Raw genomic sequence first — 18679 nt, 5'->3', positions numbered from 1 at the left:
CAGCTAGGTGAACTAGGGCTCACCACAGTACTGATAAAGCTGTTCTGACTGAGCAGTAATATCAGGGCTCTCTCAGCCTCACCAACCTTGTCTGTTGTGAGGAGAGGAGAGGAGAGGGAAGGCAATTGTAAGCCGCTTTGAGACTCCTTCGGGTACAGAAAAGCGGCATATAAAAACCAACTCTTCTTCTTAGATGCACGTAACAACAGAGATGTATGTAACTCCTTTAAATGCGTACCTTGGGACTTCTTTCCAGAATTTGAATCCATTCAAGCAGATTTAGTTTAAGCCATGTCACCTCTATAAATATGACAATTCTGATGGGGGCACAGTGTATTTACTCTCCTGGAGCTAACATTAAGCCTTTGGTAACACTCCTATTAGTGCTTCTGAAGAGGAGTGGAATGGAACTAACTGATGGAAATCAAAGGCAGAAGATTTGTCAGTTTCATTGAAGGTCTCTCTGACCTTTACCTCCATAATCTGAGTACCGGGGTGCATGTCTGCATGACACACACTGGATGATTTAATCCCTACCAGTGGCCACACAGCAATCAATATGCCTGTTTAAACACAACCACTAGAATGCCTGTGCCTCATATTTCCAAGGGCCCAAAACTAAACTACTTAGCCCAAAGGTAGCCGTTTGACCAGGAGGAATACATCAGAAGAGAAGAGGAGTCCTTACCTAAACATTTGACCTCCCCAACAGCATAGGCAGAGGCGGCTCTCGGTTTGTTGGTAACAAGGGCAAGCTCTCCAAAATACTGTCCTTTTTGACACCGTGCAATCTCCACCTCCTGGTTGGAATCCTTGCTTGTGATAGTCTGCAAAAGAAAGACCACACTCAGAGAAGTGCCTCTCGCTTGTCAACACAGGACACCAGAAAGCTCTCCCCCCCCTCCCACCACCATTCATGTCATCCGCAGCGAGACAATCTGAGCAAGTACTGCTCCAAATGTTGCGGTTCTCAGATTAATATCTGTAAAGAGATGACCGATTGAGGAAAGCCTCTGCACGGGACGAAGCTTCCTTATCAGCTGTGAATCCCACATGTCATTTGAAATGGGCTGTTCTGCTGCAGCTGCTGGGTGTAGGGTTTGGTTTTGACTGATAATGGTGTAGCTTTAAATTGGTTTTGAGACTTTTAATAGCTGGTTTAATTATTTTTAGTCTCCATATATATATATATATTTTCCCCAAGGGGGTTTCTGCCTGGTGACATAAAATGGAGACTAAAAATAATTAAACCAGCTATTAAAAGTCTCAAAATCAATTTAAAGCTACACCATTATCAGTCAAAACCAGACCATACATATACATATACATATACATATACATATACATATACATATACATATACATATACATATACATATACATATACATATACATATACATATACATATACATATACATATACATATACATATACATATACATATACACATACATATACACATACATAGAGCCTCTTGTGGCGCAGAGTGGTAAGGCAGCCGTCTGAAAGCTCTGCCCATGAGGCTGGGAGTTCAATCCCAGCAGCCGGCTCAAGGTTGACTTAGCCTTCCATCCTTCCGAGGTTGGTAAAATGAGTACCCAGCTTGCTGGGGGGTAAACGGTAATGACTGGGGAAGGCACTGGCAAACCACCCCGTATTGAGTCTGCCATGAAAACGCTAGAGGGCGTCACCCCAAGGGTCAGACATGACGCGGTGCTTGCACAGGGGATACCTTTACCTTTATACATATACATATACATATACATATACATATACATATATGGGGAGAGGAAAGGGAAAGCGATTATAGGCCACTTTGTGACTCACTATGGTAGAGAAAAGCAGCATCTAAAAACCAACTCTTCTTCTTCTTAGATGCACATAACACCACAGATGTATATAACTCCTTTGTGTACCTTGGGACTTCTTTTCAGAATCTGAATCCATTCAAGCAGACTTAGTTTAAGCCATGTCACCTCTATAAATATGACAATTTTAATGGGGGCACCAGTGTATTTACTCTGCTGGGGTTAACATTAAACCTTTGGGAACTCTCCTGTTAACTGCCTAGTCTGACCTTAATCGCTCTGTCACTCACTCACAGGTACTTTATGATGCAGTTTTACCCCCCAAAGGACCACAGGATTCAAGAAGAACAGGCCATCTTAGAACACTGGGGGGGGGGGGCGCGAAGGGGGGAAATTAACATTCCATCACCTTCCTTTGCAAGCCGCCACTCATTGTGCTTTGCCACAGGCATATTTGAACTCACCTTGCTTTTAATCAAGATTTTCACTTCACCGGATTCTACAATGTAAAAGCTGTCTGCCTGATCACCCTGCGGAGGCAAGGGAGAAAAAAGAAGAAGCTAATCAGACACAGCTTAGCTTTCTGCGGTTCTGTTCAGCGTCTACCTTTCAAATCAGACTGTGGGTCAATGTCTAAAACAGCTGCTGGAAAAGGCTAAGCACAACCTGCATTGCAGCCCGCTCTCCCCAATATCAGCCCATAACATTGGTTGAATTGTCCGGCAACCCTGGTGGTTCCTGGGCAAGACAAAGTGTGATTTATTATGGCACCCAAATTTGCATATCACAACAAACTATGCTTAGAAGAAAGCCTTCCATGCAGCACATGAGGCAAGAAACTGTAGGAACGCACAAGCCAGAGAATAAATTGAGTTCATTGACATCGAATAGGCTGGTTTGTTACAGCTGTCTGAATTCAGCCTGTATATACAAATATATAAAACCCTCCACAGCATGACAGAGCTTCTTTCCAAATCTATAAACTGTTCAGTAACTAGTGCTGAAGAAACCACGTCTTGAAATAACGCTGAATTATTTGGCTTTTGGCTAGCAGGCTCCTAAGCACAGGGCGAATTGTACGCCAAACACACAGAAGGCTTTCATTTCTCAGACAAAGAAGGTTAGTCCCACTGAACAGAATTAACATATTTGCTAATAAGTTGGCTCAAGACACAATATCATTATGTTAGCATCAAGCTTCACAGAGCCTTCCTTGGATTTGTAAACATCCTCACATGTGTAATTTCCATGTACTAAATGTTGCCAGTAACAAAATACTGTTGCTCTTTCAAAGTCAAGTATTATAAAAATTTAAAAAATCAGACAAGAAACATTACAATGGGCCAGGGAGGGGAGGAATGGTCAGAGATTTAGAGTTATTATCACTGCAATATTTATAATGTTTCCTACCATAAATTTAATCTGATACTTTTGCCCTCAAGGCCTTCTAGCTTTTCACCCAGTCTTGCAAGCTATTAGAACCATGAAAAATTTGGGTGTGGGGGATTGATAATGGAAGGGGGGGATATACACATTTTCAGTGGATCTAACAATTTACAAAAATGCATGAAAAATTTAGACACTTCAGAGCCTTGAAGTCAAACAATGTATCAGATGAGCAGACTGAAATCTGCATACGAACAGCAGTGTTTTAAATGATTAAAAAATGTTTTAACATAAAATACATAATTTATAACTTAGCATATATTCATTTGTGGAATATATAAACGCCTTACTTTGCACAAATAAAATTGAAAAGACACCCAATACTGCAGCAACAGAAAGCTGCAAACAGATGTAACCTGTGCTATATTAGCACATTTCATTCAGTTTTAAATTTTTCCCATGGGAAAACCTCAGAATTTTGTCATATTATATAAAAGCTGTTGTATTTATAACATATATAACACATATAACAGCATATCACAGATAGTAGGAAAATAACATTTCACTCCTCCTTCCAGTTGTTCCAGAGCTCTCCAAAATAGCACACAGAAATACTATACAATTTGAATAAAACATGGTCATTTCCAATTTGAAAATTATATTTCATAGTATTTTTCAGCACTCCCTCATACTTCCATTTAAAAAATGAAAAACTCCTCAGAGTTTTTATGGTATATATATAAATCACAGAATCATAGAATAATAGAGTTGGAAGGGACCTCCTGGGTCATCTAGTCCAGTGGTCCCCAACCCCCGGTCCGAGGACCGGTACTGGTCCATGGATCAATTGGTATCGGGCTGCGGCTCCTCCTCATCCTCCTCCCGAGCTGCTGCCTCAAGGGCTGCCCTGCCACTCTGCCGCCGGCTCCCCTTTGGTGCTCTCCAGCGGCCGCCATAGATGGGGCTCCCCCTTGGTGTGTCACTGTGCAGCTGCTGCTGGCAGCGCCCCCCAATGGGTGGCGGGAAGTCAGGGGCACCGGCGGGAAAGCAAGCGGAGCAGGGGCTCAGGCGGTGGCAACGTCCCTCGGCAAAAAACTACCCCCCCGGGCCTCAGTAAAATTGTCAAGCATTGACCGGTCCCCAGTGATAAAAAGGTTGGGGACCACTGATCTAGTCCAACCCCCAGCACCATGCAGGACACTCACATTCCCTATTGCTCATCCACTGTAACTGCCCCCCCCCTTGAGCCGTCACAGAATCAGCCTCTCCGTCAGATGGCTATCCAGCCTCTCTTTAAAAATGTCCAAAGATGGAGAACCCACCACCTCCCGATGTTGTGTGAGTCTGCAAAACATTGTCTGCAAAACCATTTGACTCATTTGAAAGAAAAGGTATGTTTCGGGGTGAGGGTGGGGTTCCCCTTGCGTTCCTCAAAGTTTCCCAATTTCCATTGGAAAAATAAAGAAACGTCCTTTGAAAAACACAACCCCCATTGTCCGTATAGCTAGAAGTCGTAGAGAAAAGAGCGTTCTGCCAGCAGATGGCATCTACCATCCCATCATCAGAGCACCATATTTCAAAAGAAGAGAGGTGCGGAATTCTGATTTAATCAACCTACCAGTTTGTCTAATACGTTTTTTTTACAGATAAAAGCGTGCACTTGACACATATTCTGAAATGCTGGCTAAGTCCAGTAATACATCTCCAGCTTTAAACCAAGATCATACTGCTGCCTTATAAAGCCAAGTTAGACACTTAATCCCTTTGGTATGTAAAGAGTTGGACAATCTTTGTTCGTTCTATTTTCAGAGCACTGGCAAGCTCTACCTCAGGATCGCTATCTTCCTGCCGGTTTGGTGTAAACTGAGGGATTTATAGGGTATCCCGAAAGGTTCTTTTAAGATAGGAAAAAACAGCAAAACAATTAGACTGACGACAAGCAAATAAAATATACATGGATGAATGTCTCATCAGCTGGAACAAGGGGGAAATTCATGTTCCAAAGGTAGTAAGCACAGTCATATACAATAAGGAGTCGGTGTTTATATACCTGAGAAATGATACGCTCCCCATCTTGGTAACTCTTCTCCCCTATTACATCCACAATCTTCATTCGCTCTGAAGGCTGCAAGAGAAAGGGGGGGAGGGAATGAATGTTGCCAAGCCCAATCCTCCTCCTGGAACATCCAAGCTAACTCAGTAACAGTTTGTCATTTGGGTTTTGTTGCTGCACTTATCGTCTTGTTTTTTTATTGCTTGTTGCTTGATATTTACTGTAATTTATGACTGCAAGTCACCTCTTTATATGGAGAAGGGGGGGGGTAAAAATAATTTAAAATAAACAAACGCAGTCTTACAAGGAACGCTTTCCATCTAATTCTTTTTGCATCGTGGGAGCTTTCCGAGAAACTACAATTGCTAAAAATAGCCTTGCAACTTATTACTGAGGACCTGCTTGCAGGCAACTCCACACTTCTCCCCATCCCTTTTTACCTGAGATAATGCCCCCTCTTAGACCTGAGAGGCCCAAAGGAAATAGCAGTGGAGAATCATCCTTCCCACCTCTGCCATAGCATGAAAGTGAACACAGCAACAAATGCGCCATTCCTGCCAGGGCCAGTTTATCCACGTAGCACATGTGCCTTCCCCCACGCAGTGCCTTCCCCTGATGGATCAGGGCTGTAGCCTCTCTCCTCCCCTCCTTTTCCCTCTTTAAGGACACTCGGAGTGACACCCCTTTCCATTGTGTGGGCCCCTCTGCCCCCAAGTCTGGCTGCTCCCACTGCAATGGTAACTTTGCTAGGCTCCCACAAATCCATAAACTGGCTCTGGTGCTACAGGTCCCGTGAATTCTTAAACCACTCCTGATTCCTGCTGCCATTCATCCTGAGAAGTAATGGAGAGCAGCCACTGTAATGTCTCCCATTCCATACCAGATTTCTTATGCAACTCTTGTCTTCAGTCTATCTCACTAGATTGGCGGATCGCAAGCCACAAGCAGACACCGGAAAACTGAATGTGCAGCCTACAGAGAAAGCAAGGTGGCTCAGCGCTACACTCATATGTTCTTGAGAGGAAACTTGTTGCATCAGACCAATTGTCATCTAACATAGTAGTCCCCAACCTTTTTCGAGTCAGGGACCGTGGGGGGAGAGAGAGGGAGGCCCGGGGACCGGGGTGGGGGCAGAGGGAGGCATGGGCGCCGGCTCGCTGGCAGGCGCAAATGCGCAGGCACGGCAGCTCCGTACCTGTGCATTTGCGCCCACCTGCGCCAGAGCCTCCCACCCCCCACAGCACGGAGCTCGCTGCTCCGGGGCCCAGGAGCGAGCACCGCATTGCGGGGGTGGGAGGTGCGGGCGCCGGCGCACTGGCGGGCACAAACACACAGACGCAGCAGCTCTGCACCTCCGAGTTTGCGCCTGCCAGCCCACGCCTCCCTCTCCCCCGACGCAGCCCGGTACCAAGGGCTCCACAGCCTGGTACCAGTTCGCGGACTAGGGGATGAGGAACAGCTCAGCCTTTTGTAGACTCCTAACCCAGCATGACATTCTCCCGCTATAAGTCCTTTGAACTTAGTGCGGCTGCCTCATCTCAAATGCTCCGCTGGGGACAAGGATCCAGAGGAACAGCCACTTACAATGCTGGTCAAAATGCTTCCTGAAGAAAACACAGTGCAGCACCTGCTTTCAGAAGTCCCTGCCCATCCCACTAAAGGAGGACTGACCAACCCATAAGGATTTACAAGGGCCAAAGAGGAATCTATAAGGAGATCCCTCAAAGCTAATAGTGCTAAGTGAATCACCTTTCATAAAGAACTTTACCTACCTCCAGTGACTTAAGAAGGGGCACCGATTCAATAAATAGTTCAAATGTCTTCCTTTTCTTTGCATTGTTCTTCAGTATAATTCTTCTGAACGTCACTCGATCCTTTAAGAAACAGCAAAAGAAAGGCGCTTAGGAAGTTCAGGGAAACAAACACAAAAAGTTGGAGGATAAGTACAGAGGAGTCCTCCAAGCTGGCCAAACATCCAGTTCCCAGTGGTGGAGGAAAGAGAAACCAAGAGTCTAGCTGAGGTTCCTCCAGTTAACACCTGTTGGTCACGCTGTCCTAAGTGGTCATTTGTGCAGAGAACTGGCCGTGCATGGAGCCATAATGGCCTGTAGGACAAGTCCAATGGAGAAGAACAGAAGACTTTCAATGTACTGTGTTCTGGGATAGCACAGAACTCACACAGCAACTTCTATGTTTCCTCTCACCTCTGGGTAGGGATCAATGGGAAATAATGTGGCCACTAGATGGGAGTGTAAGACATGGTAGATTAGAAATTCTCTAAACAATACGGAGATTGTTCTGAGGACCAAATTCCCATGTTAAGTTTTCATACTTAACATAACATCCAGAGAGAGATTCAAGTGGGTAGCCGTGTTGGTAAGCCACTTGGCCATGCAGCTGGCATGATTGACACGACTGTTCTTACTGTATGGGTTTTAAAGTTTTAACATTACATCTAACTAGCATTTATTATGTACTTTTACAAATTAAAGTTGGAAGCCGCCCTGAGCCAGCATGCTGAGGGGCTGGGTATAAATGGAAAAATAAAATCGTAGGACAGGCAGCCAGGTTGCATTTCACTTGTTTCTTTTGAAATTCAGTGTCTCTGCCTGCTCCGTTAGAACCCTCTCCTCTCAGCCTATCCGTGCCTTTTTATTCCTGCTTGGGGGGGGGGGGGGAAACACAGTTCTTGTGTCAATACTAAAGGGAGCCAACAGAAACCAAGGACAAGCTGTCTCTTGAGATGTTCTGTCTGAAGACTTGGCATCACGTGCAAATCCGACACTGGATAACTCCTTCGAATCAAAACAGAAAGGCACAGCTAAGTCCCTACCTGAGACTGGAAGCAGATGGCGCCGAGCTTACTGGAGTGCCAAAATACTGTATCCTGTCATGAAAGGCATATAGACTACCGGAGTGGCCAAACTGTGGCTCTCCAGATGTTCATGGACTACAATTCCCATGAGCCCCATGGGTACAGCATGCTGCTGGCAGGGACTCCTAGGAATTGTAGTCCATGGACATCTGGAGAGCCCCAGTTTGGCCACCCCTCGACTAGACTTTTAAAGATTCAATGTTTAATTCAAGACAAGTGAGTGGATTTGAAGGATGGCAACTTGACTAGGACAGCACAGAAGGTAGAGTTGATGCTGCATTTTCAATATGCCAGAAACATGTCAAGGCAGGGCAAGTATTTGTAGACTTGAGTGTTTTATGTAGATGCAGAAAAGCAGCTCTTAAGAGACAGCTTACACAAAGAAGGAAGATGATTCGTCTATGGTGTGAACATGACTTCATGAACAATAGAGCTGTAAATGAGAACTAGCTTGTGATCCGATGACAAGAAATATATCCACTGCAGCAACAGAATGGGATGAGGACACGTTTCAGCTTTGACCACAAGTAGCAAAATGAACATATACGTAGAGTTAAGCTTTAGTCAAAGCAGAAAAGGGTACTGCTAGGAGACTTCAGTCTATGGTTGTGCGGTTCGGCCGCCTCGGCAATCACCAAAGCCCGAGGTGGCCAGCGCCGTGGCGTGGAAAGGAGGAGTGGGGCCGGCATGCCAGCTGGCGGCCACCACTGCCGCCCCTCCTCTCCGCGCCGTGGTGCTGGCCTCCTACGCGCCACTTCGGGCTTTGGTGATTGCCAAGGCAGCCAAACCGTAACGAACCACACAACCCTACAATCCAAAGTCTGGCTATAACTCCATCTCTAAAGCCAAATCACTCAACATCACATCTTCGTCCTGACAGAAATCAGATATTAGGGTACAATATATTTGGGGAGCATTAGAGAACATGGCGTTCTACCAATTATCGTCCCCACATCCATCCTCCAGTTCTCAGCACCAACCTAGAAGCCTAGAAAAAATGCCCTGTGCAAGATTCAGAGAGGCAGCTTTTCTATTGTAAGAGCACGCTGGTCCCAGAGGAATTAGCTCATATGACTGAAATAGATATCCTGAGCACCCATGACTGGGAGATGACACAGATCTCTGGATTCACCGTGGAATTCACAAAGATCTGCACAGGTTCATTTAAACACTTTTTAAAAATCAAGCAAAGGAGAAATCCTGTGCACACATCTGCCTTCCGTTAAGTTACTCAGAAAGCAGTCAGCGTTCAAAACAACCCCCCTTGGAAAACCAGTTATGTAAGAGAAACAGCATGTCAAGAAGGGTGAAGGAAAGCATCTTTGGAAAGCAAGCCGATTTCTGGAGCTCAGGACACCGATGTCGTTAAGGGATGCTTGTGAGCTAGGGTGAAACAAGTCTGCTCTTTAAATGGCACAAAAAGTTAATTCAGTCAGTGCAAGCTTACAACGCTGCCTATAGTTAATGGCTCCTACATGGGGGGGGGGGGAGAGAGGAGAGCCTGTCATTCATAAATGCCTCCACGGCCGCGGTGGTACAAAAGAAGAAGGGAACAATGGGAAGACTCTCTGGGAACTCGACAGTGATGCAGGCAATTAAGTGGGTACATAATTACAGCCAAGAAAAACTCCCAACAAGGACGTAAGTAGTGAGGCTATTTACATCTCTTGTCAACATTTTAGGGCTTCCTTAAAAACACACAGACATTAATTCTAGAAGAACTTAATCCTGTAATTGGGGAAAAAAATATCCTGAACAAAATTACCATCAGTTTTGCCCATCTCTGATAAGTAAACTGACATTATCTTACCTTCAATGCTGCTGGAATTATTTAGTTTTTACTGTTTTCAATAAAGAGCGAGAAAAGGACAGCAATTCTGTGAGCACCCACTCGAAGATGCACAAGATACTGGCGTGCAGCTGATTATCAGAATCATTCTTATTATCGTACAGATGGATTTAATATGGGTTGCCATGAAGTTCAGTGAATACAATGTATAAATAATCCCAGAGATTTCAAAGGCCTCTGTGATGTCAGGGTCGCCAAGGCAAAGTACGCCAAGCGACTATGGAGTGCTCCAAAATTAGCAGCTGCACAAATAACACAGATTAGTGCCAGAAGGAAAGCTGTTCAATTGTAAACACATTCCAGGAAAAGTGGCAACGGCAACTGTTAGTTTTGGGGGATTTGGCAACGCTCTTTTCAGACCCGCTCTGGGAGAAGAGAATTTTACACAGACATTTTGCCATCTCCATATATAGAGTCCCCAAAGCAGATGTGAAAAACCAATTATACAGCAAACTGAGCAACCAGCACATTTAATATTTGGCTGTGACCCAAAAAAATATACCAAAAGACTGCACAAACTGTTTTGCATGCCCAAGGAAGTTTCAACTTGTGATTCTTCAGCAGAAGCCCGTCAAGGCAACTTGAAAAGCAGTTTGCAGGACGACACGGCAAGAGAAAGGGCTTAACTTCAAAGAAGTAGTGGAAAAAAAACTAGGCAGGCAGGTTTAACTGTCTACCAGCCATTTCAGCGATCTATTCAGCTCCTGCCTGCTTCCAAGCAGAAGGAAGTGAAGCTGACAGTTTAAATGGCTCACAGTCATTTCAACCTAACAGCTGTCTGGGCTAGGTTTAAATGGCCCGAACCGGTTAAAAGGTCTTGAAAAAATTCAGGGGAGGCACCTCCCCCGAACCAGCCAAATTTAGAGTGGTGAACCAGGTTGTGCCCATTCCTACTCAAAAGTGCCAAAAGAATTGGTTGTCTGCAGCCTCCAGAACCAATAGCTAGTTTCTAGGAAATACTACTATGCTTTGGGACAAGCCTTTTCTAACCAGACTGTGGAATGATTAAGGCCTCCAAAGGTCGAATATAATCAATTTTGGTGCTCTTCAGAAATGGAAATAAAGATATAACAAGCCCTGACAAATCAGGAATTGGCAAAATATCATGTTGCTGAGGTTTCTGAGCAAGAAGGAACAGTAAGAGCTTGTAAACATTTTTGCCATTCTGGAATGCAAGCTAATCAGAACCACTTCATCCCAAAAAGGAAAAACTCACCAGTCCCCAAAGGGATCCTTCCATTGTAGCAACAATTGTTGCAGCTCTAGGAGTGTTGTACATCAAGGCCAGCTCTCCGAAGCTGCCACGGTTATCATAGCGGCCAACACAGCGTGACTGACCGTCTCGTGATACAAAAATATCATACAGTCCCCTACAATCACAGAAATAAGAAAACCTGGGCATTAAACTAATGCAAACACTAATAATAAAGAAGCCCACAGTAGCACAAACCACAAACGTAAGACGACTGGCTATCTCGTCTTCCCTCCCACCCCTTCCCATTAAAACAAAGAAAGATATGTTTTCAAACCTCTCATTTGTGGTGTAGACAAAACACACACCCCTGCCTGCGGTCAAACCACTTGTTCTTTCCTTTTGTCCTCTTGCTCTTTTTGTGTTCAGATACCCCCCCCTAATAAAAGAGAGCTAGCGTGGTGTAATGGTTAAAAGAGAGGCAGAACTAATCTGGAAAACCGGGTTTCATTCCCCACTCCTCCATATGCAGCTTGCTGTGTGAACATGAGCTAGTCACAGCTCTCTTACAGCAGTTCTCACAGAGCAGTTCTATCTGAGCTGGCTCAGCCCCACCTACCACACACTGTGTCTGTTGTGAGGAGAGGGAGGGAAAAATGTTTTAAGGTGCTTTTTTGGGACTCCTTCAGGTAGTGAAAGTTGGATATAAAAAACCACCACTTCTACAGGGATGGAGCCTATGCCTTCAGAAGTAGGCGTGTACCTTTCCATACCTGCTCTTTCCCACAGCAGGCTGCTGTGATACCTAAAAGGGCACTGCTGGGGGTGGGGGCAGGGAGGTTGGCAGCCCCTCAAGAAAAACAGGAGACTGCAGTGAGCAGGGAAATAAGAGAAAATTATCCCCATCTTGCTTTTATGCCCATGCAAAGCTTGCTCCGCCATTTCTGCTTGGGGAAGAGTGAGGTAGGAGCAAGTTTGCCTCCTCCTCCTCCTCCGTACTGCAATCACCTGTGCCCAGAGCCCTTTTATCCACAGATCTCATGACCTGGCTCTCCCCCCCCTCCTCCCCTTTCCCCTTTACATGAGTCACAGAGGGTGACTGGAAGAATGGAGACAACAGAAAAGACCATCAGGGTAAGTGCTTTCCATTTGTACAACTGCGCTGTCATTTATAAATAAACTCATTCTGCAATTCATCTTGTGCAAATTAATCAGGTTGTACTTCCAAATGGTCCCATTTCCAGAAATTGGACTCTTCAAACAGAAACCCAGCCATTTCATAACTAGAAATCATCTACGGAAATTCCAAGGAAATGCCTCTTTAACATTTCCAAATGGCTATTTAAATGGAACAACTTCTCTCAGAGTCTATGGAAATGTTCTTGGAGTGACTCTGGCTTTATTGAATGCTGGAAGAGGTTGTGTTACCACAGCCACCAATCCACTGCATTCCTCAGGCTTACATTTGTTCCAAAGGAAACCACAAATTGACATGCTTTACCGCATCTGCAGACGAATAAACTTAATCTCCAAAACCTTCACCATGAAAAATGTTCAAGCACGGAAGGTGACCTGGCCATCCCAAACGCATTTGAAAAGGATGTTTCACGACCTTGATAAATTATATTCTTCCTACACAGAGAGGGTTCGATGATGACAAATCATAGTTTGTACAAGCCATGTTTACAAACCAGCTTTGGTCATCAGGCTTGGTTTGGCGCTCATCCACAAAGCATGGTTTGATGACAGAGAAGACAGCGAAGAGATCATGTACGGAGGAGAAATGTTTTTAATTATCACTTTGGCAGGTAAACACCTCTGTGTCTAAAAACCAACATGAACAAATAAAAATATTGGGGCTTTATATGATACCTAAAAATTCAGATAGGTAACAAAACCTCACTTGAATTCAGACATCATGATAAATATGCTTGTTTAGTCTCGTTAGTCAGCAATCTGAAGGCAGCCTCCGAAGGAGAGGAGCTCTTGTTTGAGTAGCTCCCTGTCAGCATTAATCAACTCCATGGCTGAAGACAGGAAAGTCGTTAATGTAATCCCCCATCTTTAAAAAAGGTTCCAGAGCAGATTTGGGAAATTACAGGCCAATCAATCTAACACGTATATCGGGTAAGTTGGCGGAATCTGTTATTAAAGATAAAATTAGTAGGCACATGGATGAACAAAAGCTACTGAGGAAGAATCAGCATGGATTCTGTAAGAAAAGATCTTTACTTGCTAACCTTTGAAAGTTCATAGACATATAGTGCAAGCACAGACAGCTTCAAGAGGGTATTGGATAAATATATGGAGCAGAGGTCCGCGAGTGGCTACTAACTACAACATATATATGGAAAAAGAGCCTCTTGTGGCACAGAGTGGTAAGGCAGCGACATACTGTCTGAAGCTCTGACCATGAGGCTGGGAGTTCGATCCCAGTAGCCGGCTCAAGGTTGACTCAGCCTTCCATCCTTCCTAGGTCGGTAAAATGAGTACCCAGCTTGCTGGGGGGTAAACGGTAATGACTGGGGAAGGGAATGGCAAAACCACCCCTGTATTGAGTCTGCCATGAAAACGGTGGAGGGCATCAACCCAAGGGTCAGACATGACCCGGTGCTTGCACAGGGGATACCTTGACCTTATATATGGAAAACTATTTCTGGGGCAGAGATGTTCTGTATTCTTGGTGTTTGGGGGGGGGGGAGATAACAAGGTGGGGCTTCTGGAGTTCTAGCCCTGCGGCACCTAGGTTTTGGCCACTGTATGACACAGAGTGTTGGACTGGATGGGCCACTGGCCTGATCCAACATGGCTTCTCTTTGAACTCTGTGGTGCGGGCTCATTAAGAATTCTGTTCTAAGATATAAGATTTACCTTAATAGCGGACTGGCTGACCCAACTGGCGGATTTGGCCAAGATGGCCAAACTGACATTGATGGTTAATGGAAAAACTGATGAACGGGGTCCTTATCTGAACTATTTAAGATAAGGGACACGGGGATAGAATGGGGTTTTATACCAGAATGTTTGTAGAGTACAGTTTCTATAATCTAACTAATGCAGTTTCTTTATATTAACATTTTGTTATATCTTAATATTGGGGTCGCGATGGGTCAGACATGACTTCGCATCTAACAACAACAATATCTTAATATAATAATAAAAATTTGTAATTAAAAAAAAGAGAATTCTGTTCTGATCACCGCACCTCAAAAAAGATATAATAGCCCTGGGAAAGCTGCAGAAACAAAGGTGCACTAACAAATCCTGCTTTGTGCATAAACCCAAAGTTTGTCTGCCTCTCGCTCTTTTTTGCCCAAAAGGAAGGAGGACATATTCCCTGCTTTGTAAACTCTGTAGTGCTGCTCAGCAAGTTGAAGCCCATTAATTTAAACATCCAAAACAACCATAGTTAGTACATATCCACTAGTTTTCAATCTTAATCCTTATGGAATTGAGGTCACTGTGGGTGGGTAGGTGTTTCCTGCAATATGCAGGGGGTTGGACTAGGTGACCCTGAAAGTCCCTTCCAGCTCTTTGATTCTAACCAATACACCCCAATTTGTTTGACTTACTAGATTTAGATGCTACAAGTAACTGAGGCTTGCTTAATCGTGATTTATAAACTACAGTTTATTATGCTCTCTAAATGCAGGTCCACTTGCAACATGGCCATGTGTACCTTAAGCAAATCATTTCCAAGGGATAAATGTTCCTCGAATTGTTTGGCTGTCATTCACAGCGTATCTGCTCGGCCATCTCTCCTTAATTTTAAAAGGTACACATCCAGCGCCCAAATTTGCTTCCCAGCAACACACTCCTGGTTATTGTATTAGTTAACCGAATGCCACCAGGAGACCACAAACTGGTCAGACAAGGAACTAAGCCATAAAATTAATAAAAACTGGTTCCTTACCGTTCCACGACATAAAAGTTGTCTCCATCGTCTCCTTGGTCAATTACATGTTCCTGAGGTTGCACTTTCCTTTCAAACATGGCATCGAGAACCTGTGACAGTTGCTCCTGAAAGGCCAACAGAGCTTTGGTTGGCATTCTTTGCAAAAAGGAATTTCTAGGGCAAAGCTACTTTTAATGCCCCAAATTATCTTTGTTTAAGTGCATCGTTCACAGCCAATGAATTTTTGGTCGCCGAATCTAGCAATCATAATGCTCATTTGTACACTGATATCCATTTCAAACATTTCATTGCCTTCACAGATATTTCGCGCTTTAGGGAAAACATGTATACACAGTACTGTATGAAGCAAGCTTCAATTTTTATACACCACAATTAAGGACAAAAGTAACCACGGCACATATGGCTCCTTGAAATAATACAAATACTGTACATAACAGGCGATGTGCATATATGTGTTTGTTTGTGTGTGTGTGTGTTTATTTCCCCATGGCAATTATTTGCTTGTAAATATAACACATATGAAAGAGTAATGAAATTCCTAAAGCATTCACTTGCTTAGGGAAGCTAATGGTGCTGCATTAGTTTCCATCTGTGATGTGAAGATTTGGCTCATCTTACAGTGCAGCCAGGTGAGGTGGCAATCAAAGCACTTTGCAAAATACTGTTCAATGGGTATAAGCACTGAACAGTCAAGGCCAGGCAGAGCATATTTCACGCATGGGCACACTATAAGTTATCCTATAGCTAAGCATGCAACTAACTGGCTGATTTCACTAACATAGAGAAACCCATACAAAGTGAGAGAGAGAGAGAAAAAGAGAGAAAGAGATGGGTTTTTGTACCCTGCATTTTATTACCCAAAGGAATCTCAGTGTGGCTGACAATTACCTACCTGCCCTCTCCCCACAAGGGACATCTTGTGGGGCTGAGAGAGCTCTGAGAGAACTGGGATTGGCCCAAGGTCATCCGGGTGGATGTATGTGGAAGAGCGGGTTCTCCAGATTAGAGGCTGCCGCTCTTTAGCCACTACACCAAGCCGGCTCTCTGGGCCCAAAGTCAAAATGGTTTGTTTTTTTTTAATCATAAAATGTTGTTTGTGTGTTTGAATCCCTTTCCCCAATCCAACAAGCTCTAGGGCAGAGGTAGTCAAACTGCGGCCCTCCAGATGTCCATGGACTACAATTCCCAGAAGCCCCTGCCAGCATTCGCTGGCAGGGGCTCCTGGGAATTGTAGTCCATGGACATCTGGAGGGCCGCAGTTTGACTACCCCTGCTCTAGGGGGTCACTCTCCCTGACCAGCTCATTACCCATATGCAGAGAGAGGATGCTTTAAAAAGAAATGTAAATGGGTAACACTACGCAATTCCTTCACCTGCAATGTGGGACTGTACAATGAAGCAAAGGTGGCACTGTGTGTTGTGCCTGGGATGGGGGAAATGAGCATACACCAACTGCAGACCCTTGCAAAACCCATGATCTTCAGGTATAAGTGGCAGAGCATAAGATTTCAACATGTATCCAGTTCTCACTTCAATTTATACCTGCTACATCACCATTTGGGCCCCTCCTCTGTTCCTCCCCCCCCCGCCTCCCGAGTTGGTGGGTTGACAGGGACTACTGTGTTTTAGAAGAACCTCTTGTGGTACCGGGTGGTAAGGCAGCGACATGCTGTCTGAAGCTCTGACCATGAGGCTGGGAGTTCGATCCCAGCAGCCGGCTCAAGGTTGACTCAGCCTTCCATCCTTCCGAGGTCGGTAAAATGAGTACCCAGCTTGCTGGGGGGTAAAACGGTAATGACTGGGGAAGTGAATGGCAAACCACCCTGTATTGAGTCTGCCAAGAAAACACTAGAGGGCGTCACCCCAACGGTCAGACATGACCCGGTGCTTGCACAGGGGATACCTTTACCTTTACACCTTACAGTGTTTTAAGGGTATTGGGGCTAGGGAGAGATCGGTATATTGTTTATATATAATTTTACTGTTATATTATTGTTGTACACAACTGTGAGTCAGCTGACTGAGAGCATGCGGTTTATAAATACAATAATAATAATAAACATGAAAAAGTGAGAGAGTCAAGAAAATAAGAGTCTTGGCTATCAGCAAGTCCAAGGACAAAATAGTCTGCATTCGGTAGTAGTTATCAGGAAATGTAATTAATGTACACACTGCAAAAATGTGGGGAGACTTGCCTAACAAGAAAAAACTGATGCGCGGTTATGGCATGCTTCGTTGCAGATCAGATCAATGCAAGTTATTTTTATGGCGGAAGTATTTATTGTAAAGAAGATACCCTTTCAAGCCACAATTTGATTTAATCGTTTGGGAAACTGCGGTTCCAGAATGGATTTATGGGACTAGCCCAGACACTCATTGACGTACATAGCTTTGAATGCTGAGACTGGAGTTTCTGTTTCAGGTTTTTTTTTTTTCAATCTAGCTGATGTCATATTTTTCTGCACTATTTTTGCCCATCCTTAGCACATAAATAAAGCTGTCTGTGTCCAAATATAACCTTTCCAGTTTGGGTGATATTAGATCTATTAATATCCAGCCGTGTTAATCAGCCTTTTCTAGCAAAGCATTTTCTAAACTTTTAGTAAATGCTATTTAATAACAATGAATATTTGGGCCTATTACTCACCCAGGTCTACATTATTCATTATATAATGTTTTTACTGGCAAGGACACCTGTGGAAACTGTTCTCAGTTGCTGCTGGAATTCTGAATTACTAAATGCACCGCCATCAATATTTTGAAAGCACAAAGGATTATCTCAGTGGATGCTAAACCATTGTGAAATAGCCTCTGCCAAGGTTTATACTTTCTGCTGGGTGGAGTCTGGAAGATTTTGGAAATATAGTAATTTGGAGAGCTGACACACAGAATTCTGTTGCTCCCTGATTAGAAGTCTGCACTTGTAACCACTGCTCCAAAAGAGAGCCAGTTTGGTGTAGTGGTTAGGAGTGCGGACTTCTAATCTGGCATGCCAGGTTCGATTCTGCGCTCCCCCACATGCATCAAGCTGGGTGACCTCGGGCTCGCCACAACACTGATAAAACTGTTCTGACCGAGCAGTGATATGAGGGCTCTCTCAGCCTCACCCACCCCACAGGGTGTCTGTTGTGGGGAGAGGAATGGGAAGGCGACTGTAAGCCGCTTTGAGCCCCCTTCGGGTAGGGAAAAGCGTCATATAAGAACCAACTCTTCTTCTTCTTCTGATCAAATCTTATCAAAGGAAGTCCCAGGACTTTCCGGTGCTCATGAAGTCTTTCTAAACCATTAGTGAAAGGGTTCACATTATAGGTTAAGTATTCTTCAACTGAATCCAAATTAAATACAGTTAAGAAGAAATCCATTCCATTTCTCCAAGGACAAGTCCAATAACATTCAGTACACCATACTGGCTAAACAGATTAGATAAGGAAAAGCGGGACATTTTTTCCCACGGTCTATATATTATACTTCAGTGATCCCCAACCTTTATTAGGCTGGGGACCGGCAGGGCATTGGGCCGCGCCCGCAGGGACCGCGCGGGCCATGCCCACGAGCCGCGCCCGGCCGCGGCCGCGGGCCGCACCCGCGAATCGGGCCGC

General features: G+C 44.4%; 1 protein-coding gene across 1 annotated transcript in view; it reads right to left on the bottom strand.

Annotated features, from left to right (window-relative positions):
* Window positions 1–18679, bottom strand: part of PRKAR2A (protein kinase cAMP-dependent type II regulatory subunit alpha) — a 106097-nt gene that overhangs the window by 5153 nt on the left and 82265 nt on the right. Inside the window, exons 5-10 of the mRNA XM_077324946.1 lie at window positions 15078–15184; window positions 11189–11342; window positions 7021–7122; window positions 5246–5320; window positions 2274–2339; window positions 689–827 (exon numbers count right to left, since the gene is read on the bottom strand). Coding sequence (XP_077181061.1) covers window positions 689–827; window positions 2274–2339; window positions 5246–5320; window positions 7021–7122; window positions 11189–11342; window positions 15078–15184 — 643 coding nt within the window. The remainder of the gene's footprint in view (window positions 1–688; window positions 828–2273; window positions 2340–5245; window positions 5321–7020; window positions 7123–11188; window positions 11343–15077; window positions 15185–18679) is intronic.

This window comes from Paroedura picta, chromosome 3 (genome assembly GCF_049243985.1).
Source record: "Paroedura picta isolate Pp20150507F chromosome 3, Ppicta_v3.0, whole genome shotgun sequence".
Taxonomy (NCBI): Eukaryota; Metazoa; Chordata; class Lepidosauria; order Squamata; family Gekkonidae; genus Paroedura; species Paroedura picta.
Note: the sequence above shows the minus strand (reverse complement) of the source record. Positions and strands in the feature narration are given on the sequence as shown.